At 42.8% G+C, this 24,616-nt stretch overlaps 1 protein-coding gene across 5 annotated transcripts in view; it reads left to right on the top strand.

Moving 5' to 3' along the window:
* The window catches only part of HECW2 (HECT, C2 and WW domain containing E3 ubiquitin protein ligase 2), a 188,776-nt gene extending 165,288 nt beyond the window's left edge, over positions 1-23,488 (top strand). For 4 of the 5 annotated variants that reach the window (XM_028750866.2, XM_077917435.1, XM_077917437.1 and 1 more), the window contains 8 exons: positions 4,351-4,503; positions 6,357-6,455; positions 7,645-7,774; positions 9,701-9,847; positions 12,013-12,127; positions 14,534-14,619; positions 17,179-17,291; positions 21,649-23,488. In XM_028750866.2, coding sequence (XP_028606699.2) covers positions 4,351-4,503; positions 6,357-6,455; positions 7,645-7,774; positions 9,701-9,847; positions 12,013-12,127; positions 14,534-14,619; positions 17,179-17,291; positions 21,649-21,760 — 955 coding nt within the window. In that variant the 3' untranslated portion in view covers positions 21,761-23,488. Of the gene's footprint in view, positions 1-4,350; positions 4,504-6,356; positions 6,456-7,644; positions 7,775-9,700; positions 9,848-12,012; positions 12,128-14,533; positions 14,620-17,178; positions 17,292-21,648 lie in introns of those variants that run through there. The other variant, XM_028750889.2, reaches the window with a different exon arrangement.
* Positions 23,489-24,616: the final 1,128 nt, after the last annotated feature.

Here is a 24,616-nt window from a genome sequence, read left to right as displayed (position 1 = left end):
AGTAGGAAATCTGAATGGTCCGGTCCATAATTTGGCTCGGTGGCTCATTCTATGTAATAGGGTTAGCAAACTTGTTGATTCTGACTGGAAAGGTTTGTTCAAAGGACAGGAATCTTTAAAAAAAAACATGATTAATTGAAGTTGAATTAATGTTTTCTCAGGCTTTCAGGTGTGTAGGCAGCCAGGACACAGCAACCTTTCTATCGAGCTTAGTGGCACTTTGCTTCAAAAGCAATATAAGATAACAAAGCAAAAACAGTAAGGTAGGATCTCTCTTTTTAAAGAGCAGCCGTTGGAACACAGCACCATGGTATTTTTCAAATGAGTGTGAATTTTCTTTTGTTGAAAGTTGCCTTGGGTGTTTTTGCTGCACCCGCCAACAAACTTAGTGATTTTGGTGTTTTTTGTTTTTTAAAATGATACACATTTGCCTGCCTCATTATCATACCTATCATCTCTCTGAAATTAGTCTTGTGCAACACGAACTTCTGTGGGTTTTCATCTCAAATTTACAATCTCAGTCTGGGACAGAAGAGGAAGCCTGCTTAGTAAGTCAATTAGTTAGTAGGCTAAGTGAGTGAAGCGTGTGCGAATGCACGTTCCATTCACTCATTTTTCCTTGAGTTACACATTCAAATAAATCACATGTATAGATTTCCTTAAGACTGTTTGTTTTCAGTACAGCAGATGGGGAATTGCATATTTGATTGGGCTCTCTAATCAAACTCTGCTTTGCTACAGAAAACAGACATGTCAGTCTGGAAGATTCTAGGCTAGAATCCTTTCATTCATATAGATAGATAGATAGATAGATAGATAGATAGATAGATAGGAACCATTCAAATTCAACTTAATTAAAAATATATAATGCATTGTCCAAGGCTATTCACTTGTGATTCAGCCAGGCTTGTACATGGAATGTTGTTAAATGGAAAATATTCAGCACTCTGTGCCTTTCAGTGGAAGAAACACATTTATGCTAGGTTGGAAAATCCTGCAAATCAAGTCCTTTCAAAAATCACATGCCAGCTTTACAGAATAAACTGTCTTGGATTGTGAATGGAAAAGAATTTTGGTTAGGTTCTCAAACCCACCTAATTTGCACTTCCTGAAAGTGCATGTGAACCAAAATGCAGCTGTCCTTTGAAATTAGCATTTCTTCAAATTTTGTGATTCAGTTCTACAACCAGAAATGTGTACAAAAGTGCATATCTTAGGGAAAATGTGCCTAAAAATCCATGTATTAGTGAATGTAAGCTTAAAAAAACAACAACCAGTGTGAGGGGAAATTGGTTGCAAAAATGCGCAGTAACATGTTGATGAATTTTGATGAGGACAAGCTAATGCTGAAATGTGGTGAAATGTGGTTTATGCTGGCAGAGCAATTCCATAACAAAGATGTGTTGTGTGATTAATTGTTATGTTTATTGTTAAAGTGTTACACTGCTTCCTATAGCTGTGAGCTGTGCTCCAAGGATCATTCACCAGTAGGCAATGTCCCTCAGCCAGGCCTGCGTCCTTGCGCTTAGCTATTCTTAGGAAGTTTGAAGAAAAAAAATATAGGGGGTTATGATTTTTCCTCAATGGACTCAAAAGTCAAGTCCTCACAGCAGCTGTCCCTCTGCTCTCCATCTCAATCTCCAGTAGCCAAGCAGAGCAAGTCCATCTATCTCCCTTAGAGCCTCAGATCACTCCTCAGCAAACGTTCATTGTTTTGCCTACTCTGAGCAGTTGGGAGCAGAGCAGCCAACATCCTATTGGAACTGAAGACAGTGTAACAACGCAAGAAGCTCCCTTATAACTGAGTTAGTCCATCCAGCTCAGGATTGTCTAACCTGACTGGCCTTGGTTCTCCAGGGTTTCAGCCAAGGGGCCCTTTTCACTCCTACTTGGAAAAGTCTGGGGTTGGATCTGACTTTTCATTTGCAACATATGTGCTCTACTACTGAAGAGCACGTGGGGCGCGGGTGGCGCTGTGGGTTAAACCACAGAGCCTAGGACTTGCCGATCAGAAGGTCGGCAGTTCGAATCCCCGTGATGGGGTGAGCTCCCGTTGCTCGGTCCCTGCTCCTGCCAACCTAGCAGTTCGAAAGCACATCAAAGTGCAAGTAGATAAATAGGTACCGCTCCAGCGGGAAGGTAAATGGCGTTTCCGTGCGCTGCTCTGGTTCGCCAGAAGTGGCTTAGTCATGCTGGCCACATGACCCGGAAGCTGTACCCCAGCGCCCTCGGCCAATAAAGCGAGATGAACGCCGCAACCCCAGAGTCGGTCACGACTGGACCTAATGGTCAGGGGTCCCTTTACCTTTTTACTGAAGAGCACATGGTCAGGGCCGTTCCATAAGACCAAGTGAGGTGCCTTCCTCAGGCGACAGGGTGCATGGGGGTATCACATCCCAGTGTAGATTGTTTCCCCCCACTTGTTCCCACTCTTCATTCGCCCCTTTTTCCCTGGCGGGAAGGGGGCACCATTTTGTTGTTCGCCTTAGGTGCCAAAATGTCTTGGGCCGGCCCTGACTGTGGTGAACTGCTGTTTCACTGTTCTCAATATTGACCGTTACCCTTTCCTAGAAGTCCAAAGGGAAGTGAGAGTTCCTTTTGCCTAGTTGCTGGGTGGAATTTCTTTGCTCATGCCCAGCCAGATGGGAAGATCTTCCGTATTAATTTCCTTCTGTGGGTTTTGAGCGGTGCTGAAAAATGAGCATCCTGAGCGTGGAACTGGAACTTTGTAAATTTTTTAATCCTGTTTGTAACATCATACTCATGCGAATTGGGGTCCTCACCGATGGTTTCAATAAAACAAAGCATGGAAGCAAAATATCTGAGGAACATGACCTGCTGTTGAGTATTAACCGTATCTTCTTTAATCTCCTTGGGTTATGAGCCCATGAAGAACGGCAAGACACTGAACTTAGCTCACTGCTGTTTAAGTCAGATAATCTCTTCAATGTGTGTCCACTTAACTGTCATCTGGGAAGTGAATTTCCTTATGTTTCTGACAGTTCAGGATTACTGGCCCTGATAAACAAAGGGTCTTAAGTGAGTTGTAGCTCCCTTAACAAAATGCAGAACCCTAAAGGAAGGGGAGGGGGAAATAAGTCAAGTAAAATGACAGCATCAGAATAATTTCAGTTTATTCTTAATGGAAAAGACATATTGTGAAATTGCAATATTAGTTCCATTGTGCAAAGGTGCAATGTGGAGATTAGTATTTTCCATTTCCAGCTTTGATCTGTGATATGTTGAAAATTGCATAGCATGTATTGGGATGTGCCATTTACCGTATTTTTTGCTCCATAAGACACACTTTTTTCCTCTTAAAAACTAAGGGGAAATGTCTGTGCATCTTATGGAGCGAATGTGTGGTCCCTGGGGCTGGAGGGGGGGACCCGGGCTTCCCCCGCCAGCCCTGCAAGCTCCGGGAGCGGCGGCAAGGCTGCGCGCAACCTTGCCGCCGCTCCCCGACCTGTTCTGGGGGCTGGGTTCGGGGAAGCTCAGGCTTCCCCAGCCCCGCAGCTAAAAACAAAGCCAAGGGAGCGAGTGGGATGGATCCCACTCGCTGCCTTGGCTTCTGCCAAAGCCACTTGCAACCTATCCAGCTGGGAGAGGTTGCGCACGGCTAAAAACAAAGCCACCGCAGCAAGCGGGATCCATCCCGCTCGCTGTCTTGGCTTCTTTGCTCTTTGGGCTGAGGGGGGGGGGAATAAGATTTTTTTTCTTGATCCCCCCCTAAAAACTAGGTGCACCTTATGGTCCGGTGCGCCTTATGGAGCGAAAAATACGGTATTTATTTATTACATTTCTACTTTCACATTGCCTGGAATGAGCTCAAGGCGGCACATGCTTAGTTCTCCTCCTTCCCATTTAATCCTTACAACAACCCTGTGATGTCAGTTAGATTGAGAGTGAGTGACTGGCTCATGGTCACCCAGTGAATTTCATGGCTGAGTAGGGATTTGAACCCTGGCCCAGAGCTCTTAGAAGAACTGGAGATGTCCAAAATAGAATTTAGGAACAATGCATTATTTTTCTTCTGAACTGAAGTGCAGTTGAACCAGTCCCGTGCATGGACAACCATCGAATAGACAACATTATACAGTCTCTGCCTTTAAATGGGAGTTGTACAATTCTGCCACAATGCAAAATTCTCAAGTGGAAATAAGGAACAATAACCGAACTTAGCAAAATGTTAAGTACTACAAATGGTAAATAAATATAAAACATTCTTTTCTGAAAGTATCATGGGAAGTACTCTTACAGAGAATATAGGATTAAGATGTGTTTTAGTTCATTCTTGCATAATAATAATAATAATAATAATTTTGTTTTGTTTTGTTTTGTTTTTCAAAGGCTGGACTACAGTGGTCCTTCACGGGAGTTTTTCTTCCTGGTATCAAGAGAACTCTTCAACCCATATTACGGCTTGTTTGAATATTCAGCCAACGATACTTACACTGTGCAAATAAGCCCCATGTCTGCCTTTGTGGACAATCACCATGAATGGTAAGAATGATGAAACATTATTATTACTGTCTACCCATAGACCCCTACTTTTGACATGTGTTTATTTAGTTGCATGAATAGGATCCCCCAAAAGAGCTGTACACAGACCATAAATCCAGGACAGAGCATTCCTAGATTTCCAGTTTTCTGCCACCTTCTGAATTTCATTCTTTCAGTGTGGGGGAAGATCCCCAAAACAAACCCCAATCCATCAGAACACAAGCACAACCAGAAATCATGGCTTATCTTTTGTCTTTGATCAGCTTCTCGGACTGAGGTGCTGTTCTAAAACTTTCATTCTTTTTAATTCACCAGTGAAATTTGCAAATGTTCCCCCCGCCCCCGTGTTAAATGTTGCTCTTGTTTCTTGCATGTTCAGTGTGGGGATCAATAAAAAGTTGTGGTTTCGTGAATGACTGGTTAGTGTTTTACCAGCTCTATGGGGATCCACATTTGTATTAGAAAGCAAACAGCCCAATAGCTGCAACAGAAAGCCACTCTGTCAATTCGGATGCAAAAATAACATTAAACACAGAATAAGGTCGGCCAGAAAGAGATTTCAATCAGTGTTTACTGCCTCTCATTGGGCTGAGCCCTTTCCATGAATACAGATTAGGGAATTGGGGGAGGGGGCAGAGAGAGTGACCCATTTTCTTACGCAGGAAGAAACAGTGTCATTCCCAATACTATTTAGGACTATTCCGCATTAAGTTTTGCGTTTTGTTTTGTTTTTAACTGCGGGGCCTGTGTAGTCTGAGGCATATTTCAATGGGTGCCATAAGAATGTGATCTGATATTTTAAAGCAAAGTGGTTGATATGTTGTGAGTTATGTTGTTTTACGCATGATTAAAAATATATACAGTGTTTTTTTCTAAAAAATAAATAAATTTAGGGGTACTCTCATTTTCCTACTCATATTGAAATACTGCCCCTCAATGAGGCCAAAATTAGATTAACAAAACGTTTAGGGGTCTGCATACCCCCAGAAAAAAAGCACTGTGTGTGTGTGTGTGTGTATGGTGCCTGAGTTACGCTTTTTGCACAGTAAATAAATAAGTAACTCAGACCCCTGCAGGCAGAGTTATAGTGGCTTAAGGGGACTGCATATATGTATCAGTTGGCTTCCACAAACTTGAGTATGCAGCTGTTGCTGTAGGTCTTCCTGTTGTCTTATAATATCTCCCCAATCCCTGGGGCTATGAAACTGCTTTTTCAAGGTTTTTATTTCCAAGGATCCTGTTGCTTTGACAAGTTGCATGTTGGGCAGAGATCCAGAAGATGAAGGATTTTCTTCCACCTACACCTAGGACCATAGGAGGCTGTCTTAATACTGAGCCAAACCAATTGGTCTAACTAGCTCAAGGTTGTTGACACTGACCGGGGCCGGACCTATCCCCAAGCCTGCAAAAACCTTTACCTCCCCCATTTTAAAAAAACTGTTTTTGCAGTTGCTAAAGGCCCAAAAGCCTGACCAGAAAAATCTAGCACCTGCCTACCCAGTTGGAGTTACTTCAGCCATGGAGTGACACATATTGAATAGAGAGGATATTTCCCCCAGAATATTTTTCCTCTTGCTCTGAACTTAGGCTAATCATAAATATCGATGTGCCATCTATCCTCAGCGGCTGCATTTCTTGCCATTTCTTAATTTTTTTGAAGGACGGCCATTGTATAAAGAAGCTTAATGAAGTTTTCGTTTCTAAAGGACCACGTGGAAATGTGATGCCAAATAATACTAACTGAATGTTATTTTAACAAGCGTATTTAAGGGGTTTTAGTGGATAGTGCTGTAAAGGCTCATCACTGAACAAAAAAATAAGCCCGATCCGCTCTCTTAATTTCTCTTACGCAGGTTCAGGTTTAGTGGTCGAATCCTGGGTCTTGCTCTAATACACCAGTATTTATTAGATGCCTTCTTCACACGACCATTTTATAAAGCCCTCCTCAGAATGTGAGTATGAGTCTTTTTCATGGTGAACCTTCTGTCAATTTCTTGTCCACAAAATAGGTGTCTAATTACAAGCCCAGTTAAGGCCTGCTATAATGATATTGATTGCTAATGAGATCATATGAATGCTTTATCATCAAGAGGTAAACCTCCGTGTATGCAGTTGACTATTGAAATATTTTGTTTCTTGTATGAATTCTTACCTTGTATTTTTCTGTGCGTAATCTTGGTATGAATTTACAGTTACAGTGGAACCTCAGTTGTCGAACACTTCGGAAGCCAAACAATTTGGAACTCAAACGTCAACAACCCAAAAGTGAATGCTTCCATTTTCAAACATGTCTCGGAAGTCAGAACAGCTTCTGGAGCGTGTTTCTTCATTTATTAAAAGGAATTTGCTGACTGGCAATTGTGCCTCGGTTGTTCAATGGTTTTCCGGAACGGATTACATTCAACAACTGAGGTTCCACTGTACCATATTGAGCAGGCAAGGCAATTGGAAGGTAGAAATAAAACACTTTGCTCCCTGCAGTTGTCTAACCCTTACTACATATTAATAGAGCAGGATTTCTTCTTTCTTTTTCCAGAAATAATTAAATTGAATGCAAACAATAAATTAATTTAGACTGTATAAAATGGTCCCTAGTTTTAGGTTTGGTCATTCACTTTGCTACAGTAGATGCATGGGGGGAACTGAAAGAGGAAAGATGGATTTTGTTCCGATTTGTGGGAAAATAATTGTAGTTATGGGTACATGCAAAGCTGGCATTAATGTCAGCATGATCTCTCCGATCATGGAGGGCTCCGGTTCCTAATGATGACCAATATATCTTTGAGTAGGTAGGTAAATGTGTGCAGACTCGTTATTTTGGTTAAAATCAGCATGGGTGCAAAACGAAACAAAAATTATTTTGTTTAATAAAAAGATTCAAACGAATAAGTTATATAGGACTTTTATGATTTTAATGTGTACTTTGGGGAAATATATACATCAGTAATTAAATAACTGCTTTTACTATTAAGATAAATTAGTACTTCCAGATTCCTTTGAGCTTAAGTGGTGGTTCTTTGGATGTCTCTCTTTGCCCTTGCTAGTATTGTAAGAATTTTCTGTCTTAACTTCTCTTCACATGCTGCCTCTTCCGCCACTGCTATCATTTCCACTCCTCTAATTTATTCTTGTTTATGTTAGACTGTGTGACCTGAGTGACTTGGAATACCTTGATGAGGAGTTCCACCAGAGTTTGCAGTGGATGAAAGACAACGATATACATGATATCCTAGATCTCACATTCACTGTAAATGAAGAAGTCTTTGGACAGGTGTGCGCAATTTTTTTCCCTCTGAAAACTACATAGAAAAACTTATTTTTAGTTTCATTTCTATATTCTCTTCCTATATATCTCCTTTGTTGAGATGCAATGTCATTGGTGTATTGTTTCTGCAGGTTTCCTTCCCTCTCGAATAAAAAGCTTTTAATGTTAATGTTCAAAACTCTGTATTACCAGTTACCGGTCCAGCACAGCTTTAAAAGGTTGCCTCTGATACTGTATAGTGTTGTGAGCTTCTTCAGATGTGAAAATGAGCAATTTCTCTTTTATGAAAGTTACCGTATTTTTCGCTCTATAAGACGCACCAGACCACAAGACCACAAGTTTTTGGAGGAGGAAAACAAGAAAAAAAATATTCTGAATCTCAGAAGCCAGAACAGCAAGAGGGATCACTGCACAGTGAAAGCAGCAATCCCTCTTGCTATTCTGGCTTCTGTGATAGCTGCGCAGCCTGCATTCGCTCCATAAGACGCACACACATTTCCCCTTACTTTTTAGGAGGGAAAAAGTGAGTCTTATAGAGCAAAAAATACAGTATCTGTACTCTAAAGTCTCTGCACAGATGCAGCTGAGGCCCGAATTAGCCAGATTCATTTGTCCAAAATCAGATTTACAGTGGTACCTTTGTTCTCAAACTTAATCTGTTCCATTCGACTCCCGAAACCATTCAAAAACCAAGGTGCGGCTTCCGATTGGCTGCAGGAGCTTCCTGCACTCCACCAGAAGCCACGCTGGACATTTGGCTTCTAAAAAACATTAGCAAACCGGAACACTTACTTCCGGGTTTGCGGCGTTCGGGAGCCAATTTATTCAGGAGCCAAGCCGTTTGAGTACCAAGGTACCACTGTATTTAGATTGGCTGTTGCTCCTTGTCCAAATTAGTAGCTGTCATTCTAGCATTTAAAGGTGCAATAGAGAAACACTTTACTCTAATGAGATTTGTAAGAGTTGAGTGCCCAGCTTTGCACTTCAGTCCATTGGGTGTCTCGGTAGCAACTGTGGGTGCCAGGCTTTCTCTTCACCGCTCTGGCAGAGCCACTCCATGGTGGAGGAATCCCCTAACTTAGCAGACAGTGGGCAAATTTTTCCCGGGGATTCTTGAAGCCGGGTAAGGAGCTTGCAACTTGAGGCCTGATTCATATGTTACCGCTGCAGTGCTGCTGCCAAAAATAGACATGCATGGTCTGGGCTCCACATCACAGTATCTACCCGCAAAATGGATTGTGTGGCTGCTTCCTATGTCATTTCCAGTGGTGCTAATGCAGACTCAGCACTCCCGTGGGAGGTGATTTGAGTGACCTGCCTAATGGATGCTCAAAGAAGTTGCCACTATGTTGTTGAGCTCTGACCACGTGGAGGCATTTCTTTGGCACCTCTTCAGCCTGCAGCAGTATTGCTATGAATCAATTTCTCTTCAGTATACATAGATGGGCAGGGTATAAATACATTATTATTATTATTATTATTATTATTATTATTATTATTACTATTATTACTATTACTATTACTATTATTACTATTATTACTATTATTGAATACTTTTGCAACTGTGCTATTAACTTGCCAGGATGGGAAGGAGTGATTTGAAATTCTTCTTTGCATGCGTTGCATGTGACTTCTTGTTGCAGTTTGTGTGTGTCAATATTAGAAAGCTTCATTTCAATAATCTCTCTCTTTAGAATGTGAAGGCTTGTTTGTATATATCTCTTTGGGTTGGGGGAGGGATTTCCTGCTTTGTACTTGATACCACTGGCCCAAGAGGGAGTTTTCGGCTCCTTTTTTTTTAAGCTGCCTGAGTTTTACCACTTCAAATAAGACTCTGCCATTGGGGGAATAAGTACAGCTTGATAATATAAGAAGCTCAGCAGATCAACAGACCCTTCTTCCTAACGTTTTGGTGGTGGTTTGCCTTTTAAGATTACTGAACGAGAACTGAAGCCTGGAGGTGCCAACATCCCAGTCACAGAGAAGAACAAGAAGGAATATATAGAGAGGATGGTGAAATGGAGAATTGAGAGAGGTGTTGTGCAGCAAACAGAGAGTCTAGTGCGTGGATTTTACGAGGTAAAAAAACCCCCCAAAATATTCTGATTATGTTTTCAATGTTTTACGTCCCCCCCAGCATTGCACCATTCAGCAGGATTATTCGCGAGCCGTGATTAATACATCTCCCACAACTGACTAAATTGTCCTGAAAAGCATTGCATTGTCATTGGTACTACTGCATGTGCAGAATTCATCATTAAAGCCATGGAGTCAGGTAATGAAGGCTACCTTTTGTAAGGAACTGGGAAATGTAATGATCACTATTCGTGCTGCTAGCAGTCAGCGACTAATGCATGAGTTGAGGAGCCAATCATTTAGTCCGGACATAGCATTTCAATGTATTTTTAGAATATTGTACTGGGGTTATTACATAGACTTTTGAGCTACTCTGAGGCCAGCTTGGTCCAGGATCCTTAAGAGTTCGTGCTTGGGAATAGGTTATTGGTCACCAACTCCCTCTTGTAGTTGGTGACCAATGACCTATTCCCAAGCACGAACTCATAAGGATTCTGGATATTACCATGGCAAGGACCTTCATCTATCTCTAGCAGTCAGAGGCAATTTGTGCTAGCAGTAACCCTTTCAGAGACCAAGGACCGGCCATCTTGCTGGCTCCTTCCGCATCCCCGCCCACCCCCCACTATCCACATAATCTGTGCTAACGCATAAAAAAACCAAACCCTATTGTTGCAGGATGTGGAAACTCTCAATTTATTAGTGGTTCCTGGGAATCTAATAGCAGTGGAGTAAACCCTGTTGGGGGACGCGGGTGGCGCTGCGGGTTAAACCACAGAGCCTAGGACTTCCCGATCAGAAGGTCGGCGGTTCGAATCCCCGCGACGGGGTGAGCTCCCGTTGCTCAGTCCCTGCTCCTGCCAACCTAGCAGTTCAAAAGCACATCAAAGTGCAAGTAGATAAATAGGTACCGCTCCAGTGGGGAGGTAAACAGCGTTTCCATGCGCTGCTCTGGATTGCTAGAAGCAGCTTAGTCAAGCTGGCCACATGAGCTGTATGCCGGCTCCCTCGGTCAATAAAGCGAGATGAGCACCACAACCCCAGAGTCGGTCACGACTGGACCTAACGGTCAGGGCTCCCTTTACCTTTACCTTTTAAACCCTGTTGGGACACCTTAATACTTGATGCTGAGGTTGCACTACTGATCTCTTTTATCCTGAAGTTATTTTATTATTTCTTGCTTTAAAATTTTGCTTTGCAAATACTGATGGATGGGGGAAACTCCAAATATTTTTCTTTAAAAACTTAACTGCTTCATCCAGATGTTCCGCACAAAATGATAGCATTATGAGCTTTGGAGAGTGGAAATAGCATGTGCTTTTTAAATGTGCTGTACCACTGAGCTTCCTATATGAAAGGTGCCAGGTTCAGTCACTGGCATCTCCAGATAGGGCTCAGGAAGATTCCTGTCTGAAACCTTGGGAAACTGTTGCCAGTCAGAGTAGGCAAAGAAGTCGTACCTTGGTTCTCGAATTGCTTAGTTGCCGAACAAATCAGCTCCTGAACACCGCAAACCCTGAAGTAAGTGTTCTGGTTTGCGAACGTTTTTCGGAAGCCGAACATCCGATGGGGCTTCCGCTTGAGTGCAGGAAGCTCCTGCAGGCAATCGGAAACCGCGCCTTGGTTTTTGAACAGTTCCTCCTGGAACAGATTAAGTTCAAGAACCAAGGTACCACTGTAAGTAAAGGTAAAGGGACCCCCAACCATTAGGTCCAGTCGTGGCTGACTCTGGGGTTGCGGCGCTCATCTCGCTTTACTGGCCAAAGGAGCCAGTATACAGCTTCCGGGTCATGTGGCCAGCATGACTAAGCCGCTTCTGGCGAACCAGAGCAGCGCACGGAAACGCCGTTTACCTTCCCGCCGGAGCGGTACCTATTTATCTACTTGCACTTTGATGTGCTTTCGAACTGCTAGGTTGGCAGGAGCAGGGACTGAGCAACGGGAGCTCACCCCGTCGCGGGAATTTGAACTGCCGACCTTCTGATCGGCAAGTCCTAGGCTCTGTGGTTAACCCACAGCGCCACCTGCGTCCCTTAAGGTACCACTGTACTGGTGGACAAATGCCTTGATTTGTTAAGGCAACTTACTATGTTCCTGTACAGTAATGGGCAGAAAATAAAACGAAACAACAGCACATATCATTTGGCTATGTTTATTTTCTTTCCTAGGTTGTTGATGCAAGGCTGGTGTCTGTATTTGATGCAAGAGAATTGGAGCTGGTTATTGCTGGCACGGCAGAAATCGACTTGAGTGACTGGAGAAATAACACCGAATACAGAGGAGGTGACACCTACTAAAATATACATATGTACATAGTTAGATTACAGTTAGTCTGGCTGGGTGGTCACAGTCTGTATAAACCAGGAGAGATAAAGCTGCTGTTGGTTCTTTTTTTTTTTTTTCAAGAGTCCAATAAACTATTCTAATTTAATTTCAGGCCTTCATCTGTTGCAGTGTAATTTTAGAAAGCTGGTGCTCACACTTTAAGCTTTACTTCAGAGAGCTTGGATTTCCCCCCACTTAGCTTTAGGAATGGGGTGGGCATTTCATCTGATAAAAGAGGTAAAAATTCAAAACAGCGCAGCCGGTGAGACCAACTAGGTTAATCTGGAGATATAAAGGTATGCTCAGTGTTAATTTCTTACAGATGGTAAAGATGGCAAGAGTTGGAAGAGGTTAGGGCTCTCCAGTGAAAGATAAGAAGCCTCCATCTTCAGATTTTCTGTGGCAGATATCTTTTGAGTTTTGACATTTGGAGTTCATTCCTGGCACTTTTGAAAATGATTTAAAGTATCTTGGGGGGGGGGGAACCATTGGGATCAGCTCCTTGATAGAAATCATCTGAGATGTCAGCATGCACAACTGAACACTCGCACATTGGTTTAGAACTCAAATGAAAATAAAGTTATTAAAAATGTTGATGCATTCATATGTACAGCTAGGATTTAAAGTGCTGCTGTAGCTAAGCCATACGCTGGCTTCCGTACTTAGGATTGCTCCATTATATATCAGATACGTTTAAAACGTTTTCCGATTTCTTGTAATACGTCCACCATTAATGCCTCTTCTGTGCCACTTTAAAAAAAGTATTAAACCCTTGAACCATTTCCTGTAAAAATGGGTTGTCAGATATATCTGTCCATTCAAAAAAATGGATCTGGTATGACTTTGTTTTGGTACAGAATCCCAGAAAGCTTTCACCTTCATTTGTGTTGCCCCATGCTGTTTACAGCATTTTCATTTCCTTCTCTTCTGCTTCTCAGCACCATTATTCTTCCATTTTGCCCCTGTTTTCCCCATCTTCATTTATTTGTTTCTCGTGCTCTTCCCATCACCCCACATTTCACATACAACTAGAATCCAGAATATGAGCAAAACATATGTATACCAGTATGTCTTCGCCGTTAAAGCAGACCCACTCCCTTGAAATTTCAAAGACGAAAACTGACACATGTTCCATTCCTCCACCTTTATTCCTTTGTTATGCCTCCTATTCAGGTTTCTTACCTGTACTGTCTCACAACCAGACTTTCCTCTTCTGCACATCTTGTGTATCTACCATACACAATTCAAAGTGTTGGTGCTGATCTTTAAAGCCCTAAACAGCCCCGGTCCAGTATACCTGAAGGAGCGTCTCCACCCCCATCATTCTGCCTGGACACTCAGGTCCAGCACCAAGGGCCTTCTGGCGGTTCCCTCGCTGTGAGAAGCCAAGTTACAGGGAACCAGGCAGAGGGCCTTCTCAGTAGTGGCACCAGCCCTGTGGAATGCCCTCCCACCAGTTGTCAAAGAGAAAAATAACTACCAAACTTTTAGAAGACATCTAGAGGCAGCCCTGTTTAGGGAAGCTTTTAATGTTTAATACGTTACTGTGTTTTAGTGTTTGCTGGAAGCCGTCCAGAGTGGCTGGGGAAACCCAGCCAGATGGGTGGGGTATAAATAATAAATTATTATCATCATCATCATCATCATCATCATCATCATCTTACACCAGCATCTCCATCAGTCTTCTCAAATCTCTTTATTTTCAAGGCCAGGAACTGGTAACCCATGGCTCTCTAGATGTTGCTAGACTACAACTCCCATCATCCCTGACCATTTTCCATAGTTGCTAGGGTTGATGGGAGTAAGAATCCATCAACAAGTGGAAGGCAGACTCTGGGATTACAGATACGTCCACTAAAGTTCTAAGTTTCATGTTTTCAGATACTCAAGTTTAAAAATGTGTATGCCTATAGCAAGTCTAAAAGCTGATGCTTGTCCCCTGAAAAATCTTCGGAAGCAGGAGCCCAATCCTTTCCCATTTGCTGTTGCCAAGTATATTCAGAATTTCCAGACTTGGTAAAAAATTTATTTGGAAACTAGACTAGAGTCCACTATAAGAATAGATAATCAGTTTTGAGACAAATGCGATAACTGTGCCCAAACCAAGTGAATACTACTATGTCACCATCTGGTGCTTCGTGTAGGTTTTTCCTCAATTGATTAAACAACCTTAATAATCCATGAAAATATTGATTTTCCCATGGCAGGGAGGTTGGAATTAGGATAGTAGTAGGCATCTTTTCTTTGTAGGCTGATTTCGGAGGCCTAAACTTAGAACCCTGTTAATGTTCGGTATTTCACGTTTCTTTTTTCTTCTCTGGTAAAATGACCCCAAATGCTTTGCTCTTCATTCTCATCAAACAGGATATCATGACAATCATATCGTAATCCGGTGGTTCTGGGCTGCTGTAGAAAGATTCAACAATGAACAGCGACTCAGGCTATTACAGGTAAGAGATCAATTGTTATGTCAAACTGTCCAGTCTAGGTTGACACAACTGTAAAGAAACAAGAAAACCTCTTTCATGGCTTAATAGCTCACTCACCTCCCTCTAGATCCCCCCCCCCCCCGGTTAATAAATGAAATTATAGTTCTAGGGTGTTTTGTCTTCCGGTTTAGAATTTTGATAATTAGGTTCCAGCAGAAGGAGCAAATTAGTGATGCATTCACAGTGGCATTTCCTGCACTTAACAGCTGTTAGGAGCGTAGTGATCTCTGTGACTTGGATAGAAGCTTTGGTCAATCTCACTCCCTCAAATGCTGCTCACTGGAGTTGCTGCTAGTAGAAAACATCTGGGTGTTCTGCTTAGCTGTGGGTTTTTGAAAAGTGATTAAGGAATGACTAAATGTAAACAGAGAAATGTCTGCAAAGAGAACATCAAGCAGAATTCCTCAAGCCAGAAAATGGAAGCAATGAGGAAACTCATTGGCGCTCCTGGAATAATGCATACTGGAGCAACATAAGGGAAAAATAAGGCTTCTTCAACTACTGCTATGGCTGTTTAACATATGTTTTATACTAACAGTGAACTAGGCTTCTCAGTCTCCTCTGAGACTGAGCCAGTGTGGTGTAGTGGTTAAGAGCGGTGGACTCGTAATCTGGTGAACCGGGTTCGCGTCTCCGCTCCTCCACATGCAGCTGCTGGGTGACCTTGGGCCAGTCACACTTCTCTGAAGTCTCTCAGCCCCACTCACCTCACAGAGTGTTTGTTGTGGGGGAGGAGGGGAAAGGAGAATGTTAGCCGCTTTGAGACTCCTTCGGGTAGTGATAAAGCAGGATATCAAATCCAAACTCTTCTCTTCTTCTTCTTCTTCTTCTTCTTCTTCTTCTTCTTCTTCTTCTTCTTCTTCCATATCTTCCATATCTCCTGTTTCTCTTCCCCTGTTGGTAGGTCACACCCACTCCAGAGCCAACTTCCTCAGCCAGGAACCACCTCTCTTCCTCCTCAAGCACCTCTGGGGCCAGTTCCTGTTATTTAACAGTGGCCTTGAGCACCAACTTTACCCACCACCTCAATGATGGAGAGCCCCTAGAAACGCCCATGAAATTAGCCAAGGGGCTGCACTGAGTGTTGGCGGTTCCCCTCCTTTTCATTAGGCCTTAAGGGACTGGAGTCATAGCATTAGTGGAATTCATTGTTGGCAGCAGTTGGATATTAAACTGTCGTAGTAATTGTTGTATTTTTTCCCTCCCATATGTGTTGTTTGTGCTTAAATTTGCAAGTTACCTTAGTGCCATGGCGAGCTGCCTCCCTGTAGTCACTTCCCATGTTACCCTGGTAATGTAGAAGGTCACCAGCCATGTGGGTTGCTCGAATCAGGCCAAACCTCCATTGTAACTACTGACATGGACATGGGAAATAGTCACATGATCAGCCGCATGGTCTGTGTTTTACATGGTGCAACATGGAAGCTGGTTGTGGCAAAGCAGTTTTGTATGGGCAGCCTTGCTGGAGAGGTAACACTGGAACTTACGTGGGACGGCCACTATGCTATCATGTGATAAAATTGATAGCCTAAAATTTCATTGGAACCGTAATTTTATGCAGAAGATCAAAGCTGAACCCAATAATACTCTAAACAAGCTGTCTCTGCATCTGCACAATAAACAAACAAGAAAACACAAGCAAGTAAATTAATGCTGAGTTCAGTTCATGGGGTTTGAACTGTTTGCTCAATGAAATAGAATCAGGCAATCAAAATTCCCCTTCCTGATTCATTGCCAAGATGATAATGTATGCACCCTACAAAAGCAGTACCATACCTTGGCTAGGCAGACTTGTGGAAACAGCTGTTTGTTGTTGTTGTTTAGTCGTTTAGTCGTGTCCGACTCTTCGTGACCCCATGGACCAGAGCACACCAGTCCTCCACTGCCTCCTGCAGTTTGGTCAGACTCATGTTTGTAGCTTCGAGAACACTGTCCAACCAACCAACAGCTGTTTACCTTCATCAAAGGGCTTGGATATGCCTACAGGAGATTTCCCTCCTCTTTGCAATAACGGTTGCTGTTCAAACATCTTTTGCATTTTCCTTGTGGCATGGAGGAAACTACTTGAGAAACCCAAGTCAAAAGCCCCTTGGAACTAATTACAGGTCCATCTGAAGCCCTGAGTGCTTCTTGTATAGTCAAAATGCGCCCTGTGCTGATTCCTCCTCCCTTCTAACAAATGCTGGCTCCAAGAAGTAAACAGCTGAATGCCATGCATGTTTATAGAATGTAAGTCCCACTGAGTTTGTCATCTTACTGGCTCTTGTCCTGTCTTTGAATATGTATCAATAGTAATTGCAAATGTGAAGCGGAATTTGCTTTTTTTCTTCACATACCACTGTGAGTTGCAACTCACAGAAAAACCTATTGATACATATTCAAAGATAGGACAAGTCAGTAAGGGGTGGGTGGGTGGGTGTTGGCCTTTATAACACAAGAGGCAGCCCCAAACGTACACTAGATAAAACTTTTTCTTATTTTCCACAATAATCATTTATGGTGTATTGCTTTGGATTTCAGTTTGTTACAGGCACATCTAGTATACCTTATGAAGGTTTTGCTTCTCTGCGGGGGAGCAATGGACCAAGAAGATTCTGTGTAGAAAAATGGGGGAAGATCACTGCTCTGCCCAGGTAAAGTAACACTTGAGTTTCCTAAAACATAAATCCACTTGGTATTTAATAATTCAGGTTTCTATGGGAAAACCGTGCTGTCTTAACTGATAAGCTGAGTTATTTCTATCATCAACTTTTAGAATTATGGGAACACCTCTTTAGAAGCCAATGGACAGATTGAATGGGAGCTGCCTCAAGAAAAGCTCTGCGCCTCAGTTCTGCTTAGAGCTAAACTGAAACTAGTTTTTGTTCTTTATTCTCAGAATGTGTCCCCATCTTCAGCAATTTTCTGAACTCAGTGCAAGCACCTCTGCTTTGCTTTGGTGCAATTCTTCTCTGCTCCCTCCTCCTTTTCTCTCTTTTGTTCTTTTACTTATTCGCCCACATTCCAATTTACGCTTATTAGTTGTGGCAACCTGCACTAGCCAAGGTTCTACACCTGACATGATGATGTCACAGAAGCTTGTAAACAAAACTATGTGGGTCATCACAGCCACTATGGTTAAAATAGAGGAGAGATTGGCTGCATAATAACAGTACTGAGTGATATTTGTCATTCCAATGCTCTCTTTGATTATTATTTTTAGTAACTCTAGCTGAAACTCTTGAATGTTTATTTGTTTTTGTTTTTAAATCAAAATGATATTTGGTGATTATTTAAGAGTTAAAGCATCTACTATCAAGGGTATGTTATCAGAAGCAAAAAACAAACAAAAACACACACACCAAAGATTTTTGGCAGTATATTAATTACACTGTGTGATACTCTGCCCAACCAAGACTAAAACTTTGTATGATTTTGTAATTCTGAAAGAGATTCTAAATGTTGATGTATCCAAGCACCTGGGGTACCTCGTTCCATCAAATTCACCCATTATGGGCAAAACCAAAAGGGTGAAAGTGCTGCTTTTAGAGCAAATATAAAGATTTCAGGATATTTGGATGAGAACGATCTGTTGTGGTTTTTCTGGCTTCTTGTATACACTGGTGGGTGTAGAGAGGCCACATTCTGTAGACCACTTATAGGTCTTTTATTTTAGTAAGCGGTGCATAACGTTTGCTAAATAATAAATAAATAACTGCTGTTTCCCTGCATCGCCAAGTCAGAAGACCCAAACAGGCTGGCGCTGCCAGGCGATCCTATCCTTGGCTAATGGAGCTTTCTATTCTGCACAGTGAAAGAATGTGTGGGAAGAGGTAGCAAGCTCACCTCTGGTAACCCAGCAATGCCATGAATATCCTCGGTAGTACTAGCAGCAGGCAACCTTAAGCAAACCATTATCTCTCAGCCCGGGCTCTCCACTGGTGGGAGTAGAAAGAGCAGGTACCTATCTACGTCACAGTTTCAGTGAGAACGGCTGCGGTGAAAGAACTTGACCTTCGTGCAGTGTACGCTACAAAACAAATAATTTTAGCAACCCCCGGGGGAAGCTTTCCTGGAGACAAATCGGGTCTTTTTAATGCCCAGCGCTCCTGCTTTGCTGACACTGGGGCCACAACCTCAGCGTGATTTAGAGGTATTTGTAAGCGTGCGAGAGTTTGTTTAAACAAAGCGTGAGATAACAACCCACCCCCATCCCCCCGCTGCAAAACTTTCAAGGAACGGCGCCTTGATCCCCCTCTAAACCAAGTGACCGTCTCAACCTCAGTTCTGAGCTGAATGAAAAGTGATTTGTTTTTATAAGTTCCCTGGCTCCTTCAGCCCTGGGCTGTACCTGCTTCAAAGGCTTTCCATTGCAAACACAGCAGAGTGCTGGCTTAGGCTGCCTAATATTAAGAGACAGGAAGCACCATTGGGTGTCAACTGGCTCTTCGCTATTACTGTTTAAAATATGGCCTTTTGCGCTCTCGTGGGCCCAGCTCTCTCAGGCAGCAAATATTTTCTTAAGATCTGACCTGCTGAAGCGTATCAGGATTAAACTCATCCTCGTAGGTTTCTGGGGTGAAGTAGGGTCACACAATGACGTGGTGAGGGCAGCCATTGCTGTTCACATGTCTGTACCGTTCACATCTAACACACCTGCTTTTTTAAAATAGCTGTATTGGTGAGAGGAACTGAGCCCTTTCCTTTCCTTGCACTGCATCATTTTTTCGTACTCCCTTGCCCCCCCCCCCCGCCCCACTTCCAATATTAGAGCTGGACCAGCAGAAGATGTCTGCATTGATAAGAGTGCAGAGGATACCCACTAGGGGAGAGTGGCTATGTAAGCTTTCAGAATACTTAGAATTAGCCAAATTGACAGACATAATAAGACAAAAAACCAAAAAGTGAAGTAAAAAAAGAATGGGAGTGCCTAAATAAAAGTCAAGGTTCGAGGACAAAAATCTGGCTGAGTCTGGAATAACCTTGTGAAGTGAAAGGATATGAAAGAGGTATTTATATCTAGATGTTAGGATAGGTAAAGGTAAAGGTACCCCTGCCCGTACGGGACAGTTGTGTCCGACTCTAGGGTTGCACACTCATCTCGCTCAAGAGGCCGTGAGCCGGCGCCGTCTGAAGACACCTCCGGGTCACGTGGCCAGCGTGACGAAGCTGCAGCTGGCGAGCCAGCACCAGCGCCGCACACGGAAACGCCGTTTACCTTCCCGCTATAAAGCGGTACCTATTTATCTGCTTGCACTTAGGGGTGCTTTCGAACTGCTAGGTGGGCAGGAGCTGGGACCGAACGACGGGAGCTCACCCCGCCGCGGGGATTCGAACCGCCGACCTTACAATCAGCAGGTCCTAGGCACTGAGGTTTTACCCACAGCGCCATCCGCGTCCCTGATGTTAGGATAGAGAGGATAGAGATGTTAGGGTAGAGATGATAAAGAAAACAGGAAGACACAATGAGAGATAAAGTAGGTGCTGTGGGATTGGTGGAAGTCAGTGTCTTGTTGTTTTAGTGTTTATAATATTAACTTGTAAGATATGGATTTGTTTTTTGTTGTTGTTGCTTTCTTTAGTTTTCGAATGTTGATATCTTTTGAATGTAGATATCTTTCGTGTTGTTGTTGTTCTGTGGAAAATACTAATAAAAATTATTTTTTTATATAAAAAAAAGAGTGCAGAGGATAGGGCTGGCATAGCCATGAGGCGAAGTGAGGCCACCGGAAGGCCTTGAGACAGTGCTCCCGTGGCTGCCCCGCTGCCTCTGCTGCTGGTGAAGATGTGTTACTGGCACAGATTTGTGGCAAGGTGTCACCGAAATTGTGGGAGGCCTCACCCCCAAAATCAGCGCTGATGCTGCTGTCACTTCTCTGCCCCTTGGTGGAGGCGGCGGAGCGGGGCGGCATTCCCATTCCACCTCAAGCGGGGAAATGGGATGTATCGCCCCAGATAAGGAGGATAGAGAGGGGGGGTGCGCTTACCTGTAATTCGGCTCTCTCCATGCCAATTTTGTTAGGCTCTCCCACTGCTCTTGAAGGTGAGGATGGAGCAGACACAGAGCCAGGAACTATGGCTGGACCACATCGCGTGTAGTTGGCTTCTTATATATCTTATATATGTGTGATTCCTTTGAACTTTGCTGCTGGGTTTTATTGCCCATTGGAATGCTTCGGTGACGTGGGAACTCTGCTGAATGGGAAAATATATTTATTTATTCATTCATTCATTCATTCATTCATTCATTCATTCCCCGCCCTTCCCAGTTCAGAAAACCGGGCTCAGGGCAGCTAACAACAAATTTAAAACACTTAATTGATGCAACAAAAAAACAGCATAAAATACAGTATAAAATATGAATAACAATAAATTCACATTTCAAAAACCAATTTGGGGGGAAATCCGTCCAATAAACATTAGATGATCACCAGGGCTAGCTGGCTAAATTAGTCCTTTTCGGGCCAGAGAGGAGACCACGGGAGAATTAGCTGTGGGATCCCAAAGCGGGTAATCTTCATAAAAAGGGAAGGAAGGAGAATAAAAGATCAGGCTAAGTTCAAATGGAAAGCCAGGCGGAATAGCTCTGTCTTACAGGCCCTGCGGAAGGAAGTTAAATCCTGCAGGGCCCTGGTCTCATGGGACAGAGCAGTCCACCAGGTCAGAGCCATCACTGAGAAGACCCTGGCCCTGGATACTTCATGGATACATGAAGGATCCTTTAGCTATGGAAGAGGTGGAGAGCATATGTCGTGCTCCATCTGCTATAAGCTCTGCTAACTGGGGCCGATAGGAGCTAGAGTCCGTCCACATCTGGAGGTTGGGTTATTCTTGAGTAATTTGGGGCTCCTGCACCCCACATCCCTGCTGTGTTTGTGTGAACAATTCACACAACCAAGTACTAAATCAGGGTATGATGGGGAAAGCTCTTATTACCAGTTTTCCTGCTGATTTTTTGGTGTAAATTTCTGAATTCCACTCACTTTGCCCCTGCCTCTTGTTCTTCCCCAGAGCTCATACGTGCTTCAACCGTCTTGATCTCCCGCCGTACCCCTCGTTTTCCATGCTGTATGAGAAGCTGTTGACGGCCGTTGAAGAGACAAGCACATTTGGACTCGAGTAAAACACAAACCGTAGTGCCCAGCACCTTGGACCTTCCGTGGACCGTTCCTCAAAGAATACATGAATGCCTGCATTGCATTTCCTGGAGGAAAACTTGTTTTACAATACAGTTTGTGTGATGGAATTTCGTGACTGAGCAAGGCTAGATTGGGGAGCTCTTACAAGCTCTGAAACATTCACACAAGTACATAACAAGGGATGTATTCTGTAGGGGGACACCTACAGTTCTCCAATTGACCTCTTTCTTTCTTTTTTTCTTTTGACCACCAAACTTTAATATTTGATATAATTTAAGAATAAAGAGGCAGGACAACAAGTGTTGAGTAGCATCGGGGGTACCGCATAAATCTTCCTTATCTCAAAAATGGATTTCACCCAAGTATTTGAACAGAGTTCAAGACGACATACGAAGTTTGGGGTTTTTTTAGCCCACTGCTAAATAGTAGGAAGTCAAATGAAAAATGCTGGTGTGCGTGGTTTTTAATATGATAGAAGTTAATTCCCAATGGTACACTACTTTATGTCATATACAATACAGTACTAAAATATGCTATACCTGCTTTTTACCTAAGACTTTGAGTGCCTGCATGGCGTGCACCGTAAAGATCAAATTTTCTGGGGCTTCATATGAAGGAAGTTGGCAGCAAGAATGACTTGCAGTTAGGTAGGTTGTACAAATGTATATGCAAATAGTGTCTTTAGCAAAAGATGAGCTACTATCAGAGAAAAATGATTGATTTAATGCTTTATACTGCATGAAAAGTGTTCCTTTTTAAAAAAAAAAAAACACAACAACTAGACTTTACCACAGCATATCAGGAAAAAAACCAACCTCTTACACAGTAACTTTTGTTTATTTTTGTAAAATCATGATATTGATTTCCTTAAATTGTAAATAAGAAAATAGAGGACAAACTACCTTTTTTTGAGTTCTTTTCACTTTTCCATGCTTAAATAGATATCGTTCTTGTGTTTGATTCTATAAGCACTCTCAAGGGATACATACATATATAAATATAAATACATATATATATATATATATGCCTTTTATTTTTATAAGGGTAAGATATTCCCGAAACTATTTTTTGCACTGAATGTACCAAAGTCAAAGGGACATTGTGAACTGACTGGCAGAAAACTGCATCACTCGTACAAACCTGTAAGAAGTAGCTGCTTTAAGAAACAGCGCTTTCTTCACAGTGCCATGTCTGTAGATAATATCAGGACTGTGCACATGAAGTAATAATTTTGTAAGGCTCACTACATGTATAATGTGTAATATGCATTTATTTCAAATGTATTTTTATTTGTTTTGGTTTTCCTTTTTCTTTTTTCCATCCATTAACTGACTTTATGGAATAGTGTTGAATACAGATATTTCGTATTTTCCCTGCAAACATTTTTCTTTTGTACAGCACTCTTACAAGCACTACAGAGGATCTGGAAAAGAAAAGGAAAAAAAAAACCACACACAAGATGGTCAGCACTTAAAAAGGACGAACCTTCGCTTAGGAACCTTCACTCACGTTTAGCAGCGAACCATCTCCAAGATGTAAAACGTTTCTAGTGTCTTTCTAAGCCTGCATTTTCACTGAGTAGTTTTCTTAAACAATGTTTATTAAAATGAAGTACTTTTTTCTATGATATATCTGAAAGCATGAATCCACCATGTCAAACAAGCATTTAATTTCAGAAACATTAAAAGGTTTGAGCCTATTCCTCGCAAGAATCTCCCATGCTGAAGGCCATTTTCATGTGTTGCAGTGGGGAGCATGGTATCCACAGTTTCCCTTTTATTCCCGTGATCATTAAGAAGGAACGCATTCCGCCGAAACAAAAGTTTCTAGGGCCTACCAGCCTAGATGGTACCTATGGCTTTGCAAGTCATCACTGCGAGGGAGACAGATCTGAGACTAGGAGTAACCGCAGAACTTTCTCCCCCTTCATGTTAATAATAATAATAATTTATTATTTATACCCCGCCCATCTGGCTGGGTTTCCCCAGCCACTCTGGGCGGCCTCCAACAAAACACTAAAATACAATAACCTATTAAACATTAAAAGCTTCCCTAAACAGGGCTGCCTTCATATGTCTTCTAAAAGTTTGGTAGTTATTTTTCTCTTTGACATCTGATGGGAGGGCGTTCCACAGGGTGGGTGCCACTACCAAGAAGGCCCTCTGCCTGGTTCCCTGTAGCTTTGCTTCTCGCAATGAGGGAACCGCCAGAAGGCCCTCGGCGCTGGACTTCAGTGTTCGGGCAGAACAATGGAGGTGGAGACGCTCCTTCAGGTATACTGGGCTGAGGCCGTTTAGGGCTTTAAAGGTCAACACCAACACTTTAAACTGGGCTCAGAAATGTACTGGGAGCCAGTGTAGGTCTTTCAAGACTGGTGTTATATGGTCTCGGCAGCCGCTCCCAGTCACCAGTCTAGCTGCCGCATTCTGGATTAGTTGTAGTTTCCGGGTCACTTTCAAAGGTAGCCCCACATAGAGCGCATTGCAGTAGTCGAAATCCATGTTGCTGTTGATGGGTGTTCCATGTGTGCTCTTCATAGTTGTCTCTGCTGTGAGAACAATCTCCCGCTCACCTGAAGCCCAGCATAGCAAAAGTCAAAAATAAAGACTAGCCTTGCACCCTCTCCGCTTAGAAGCTTGGTTCTGTTGGGAATGGAGGTGGCAGCTGGTGATACAGAGGTCATCCTGAAAGACAAAAAGGATTTAAAAAATAAATAAATTATTCAATTCCCTTAAACGTTTAGGAAGAGTCTAGGAAGCTCCAAACCTGTAATTTCACAGCGGGTCCAGAATTGGCACTATGTTTGCAGAGGCCGTGTGGGCGCTCACTTGTTAGAACAC

This window comes from Podarcis muralis, chromosome 1 (genome assembly GCF_964188315.1).
Source record: "Podarcis muralis chromosome 1, rPodMur119.hap1.1, whole genome shotgun sequence".
In the NCBI taxonomy this organism is placed as follows: Eukaryota; Metazoa; Chordata; class Lepidosauria; order Squamata; family Lacertidae; genus Podarcis; species Podarcis muralis.
The sequence above is the reverse complement of the archived record's forward strand: the minus strand, read 5'-3'. Positions and strand labels throughout refer to the sequence as shown.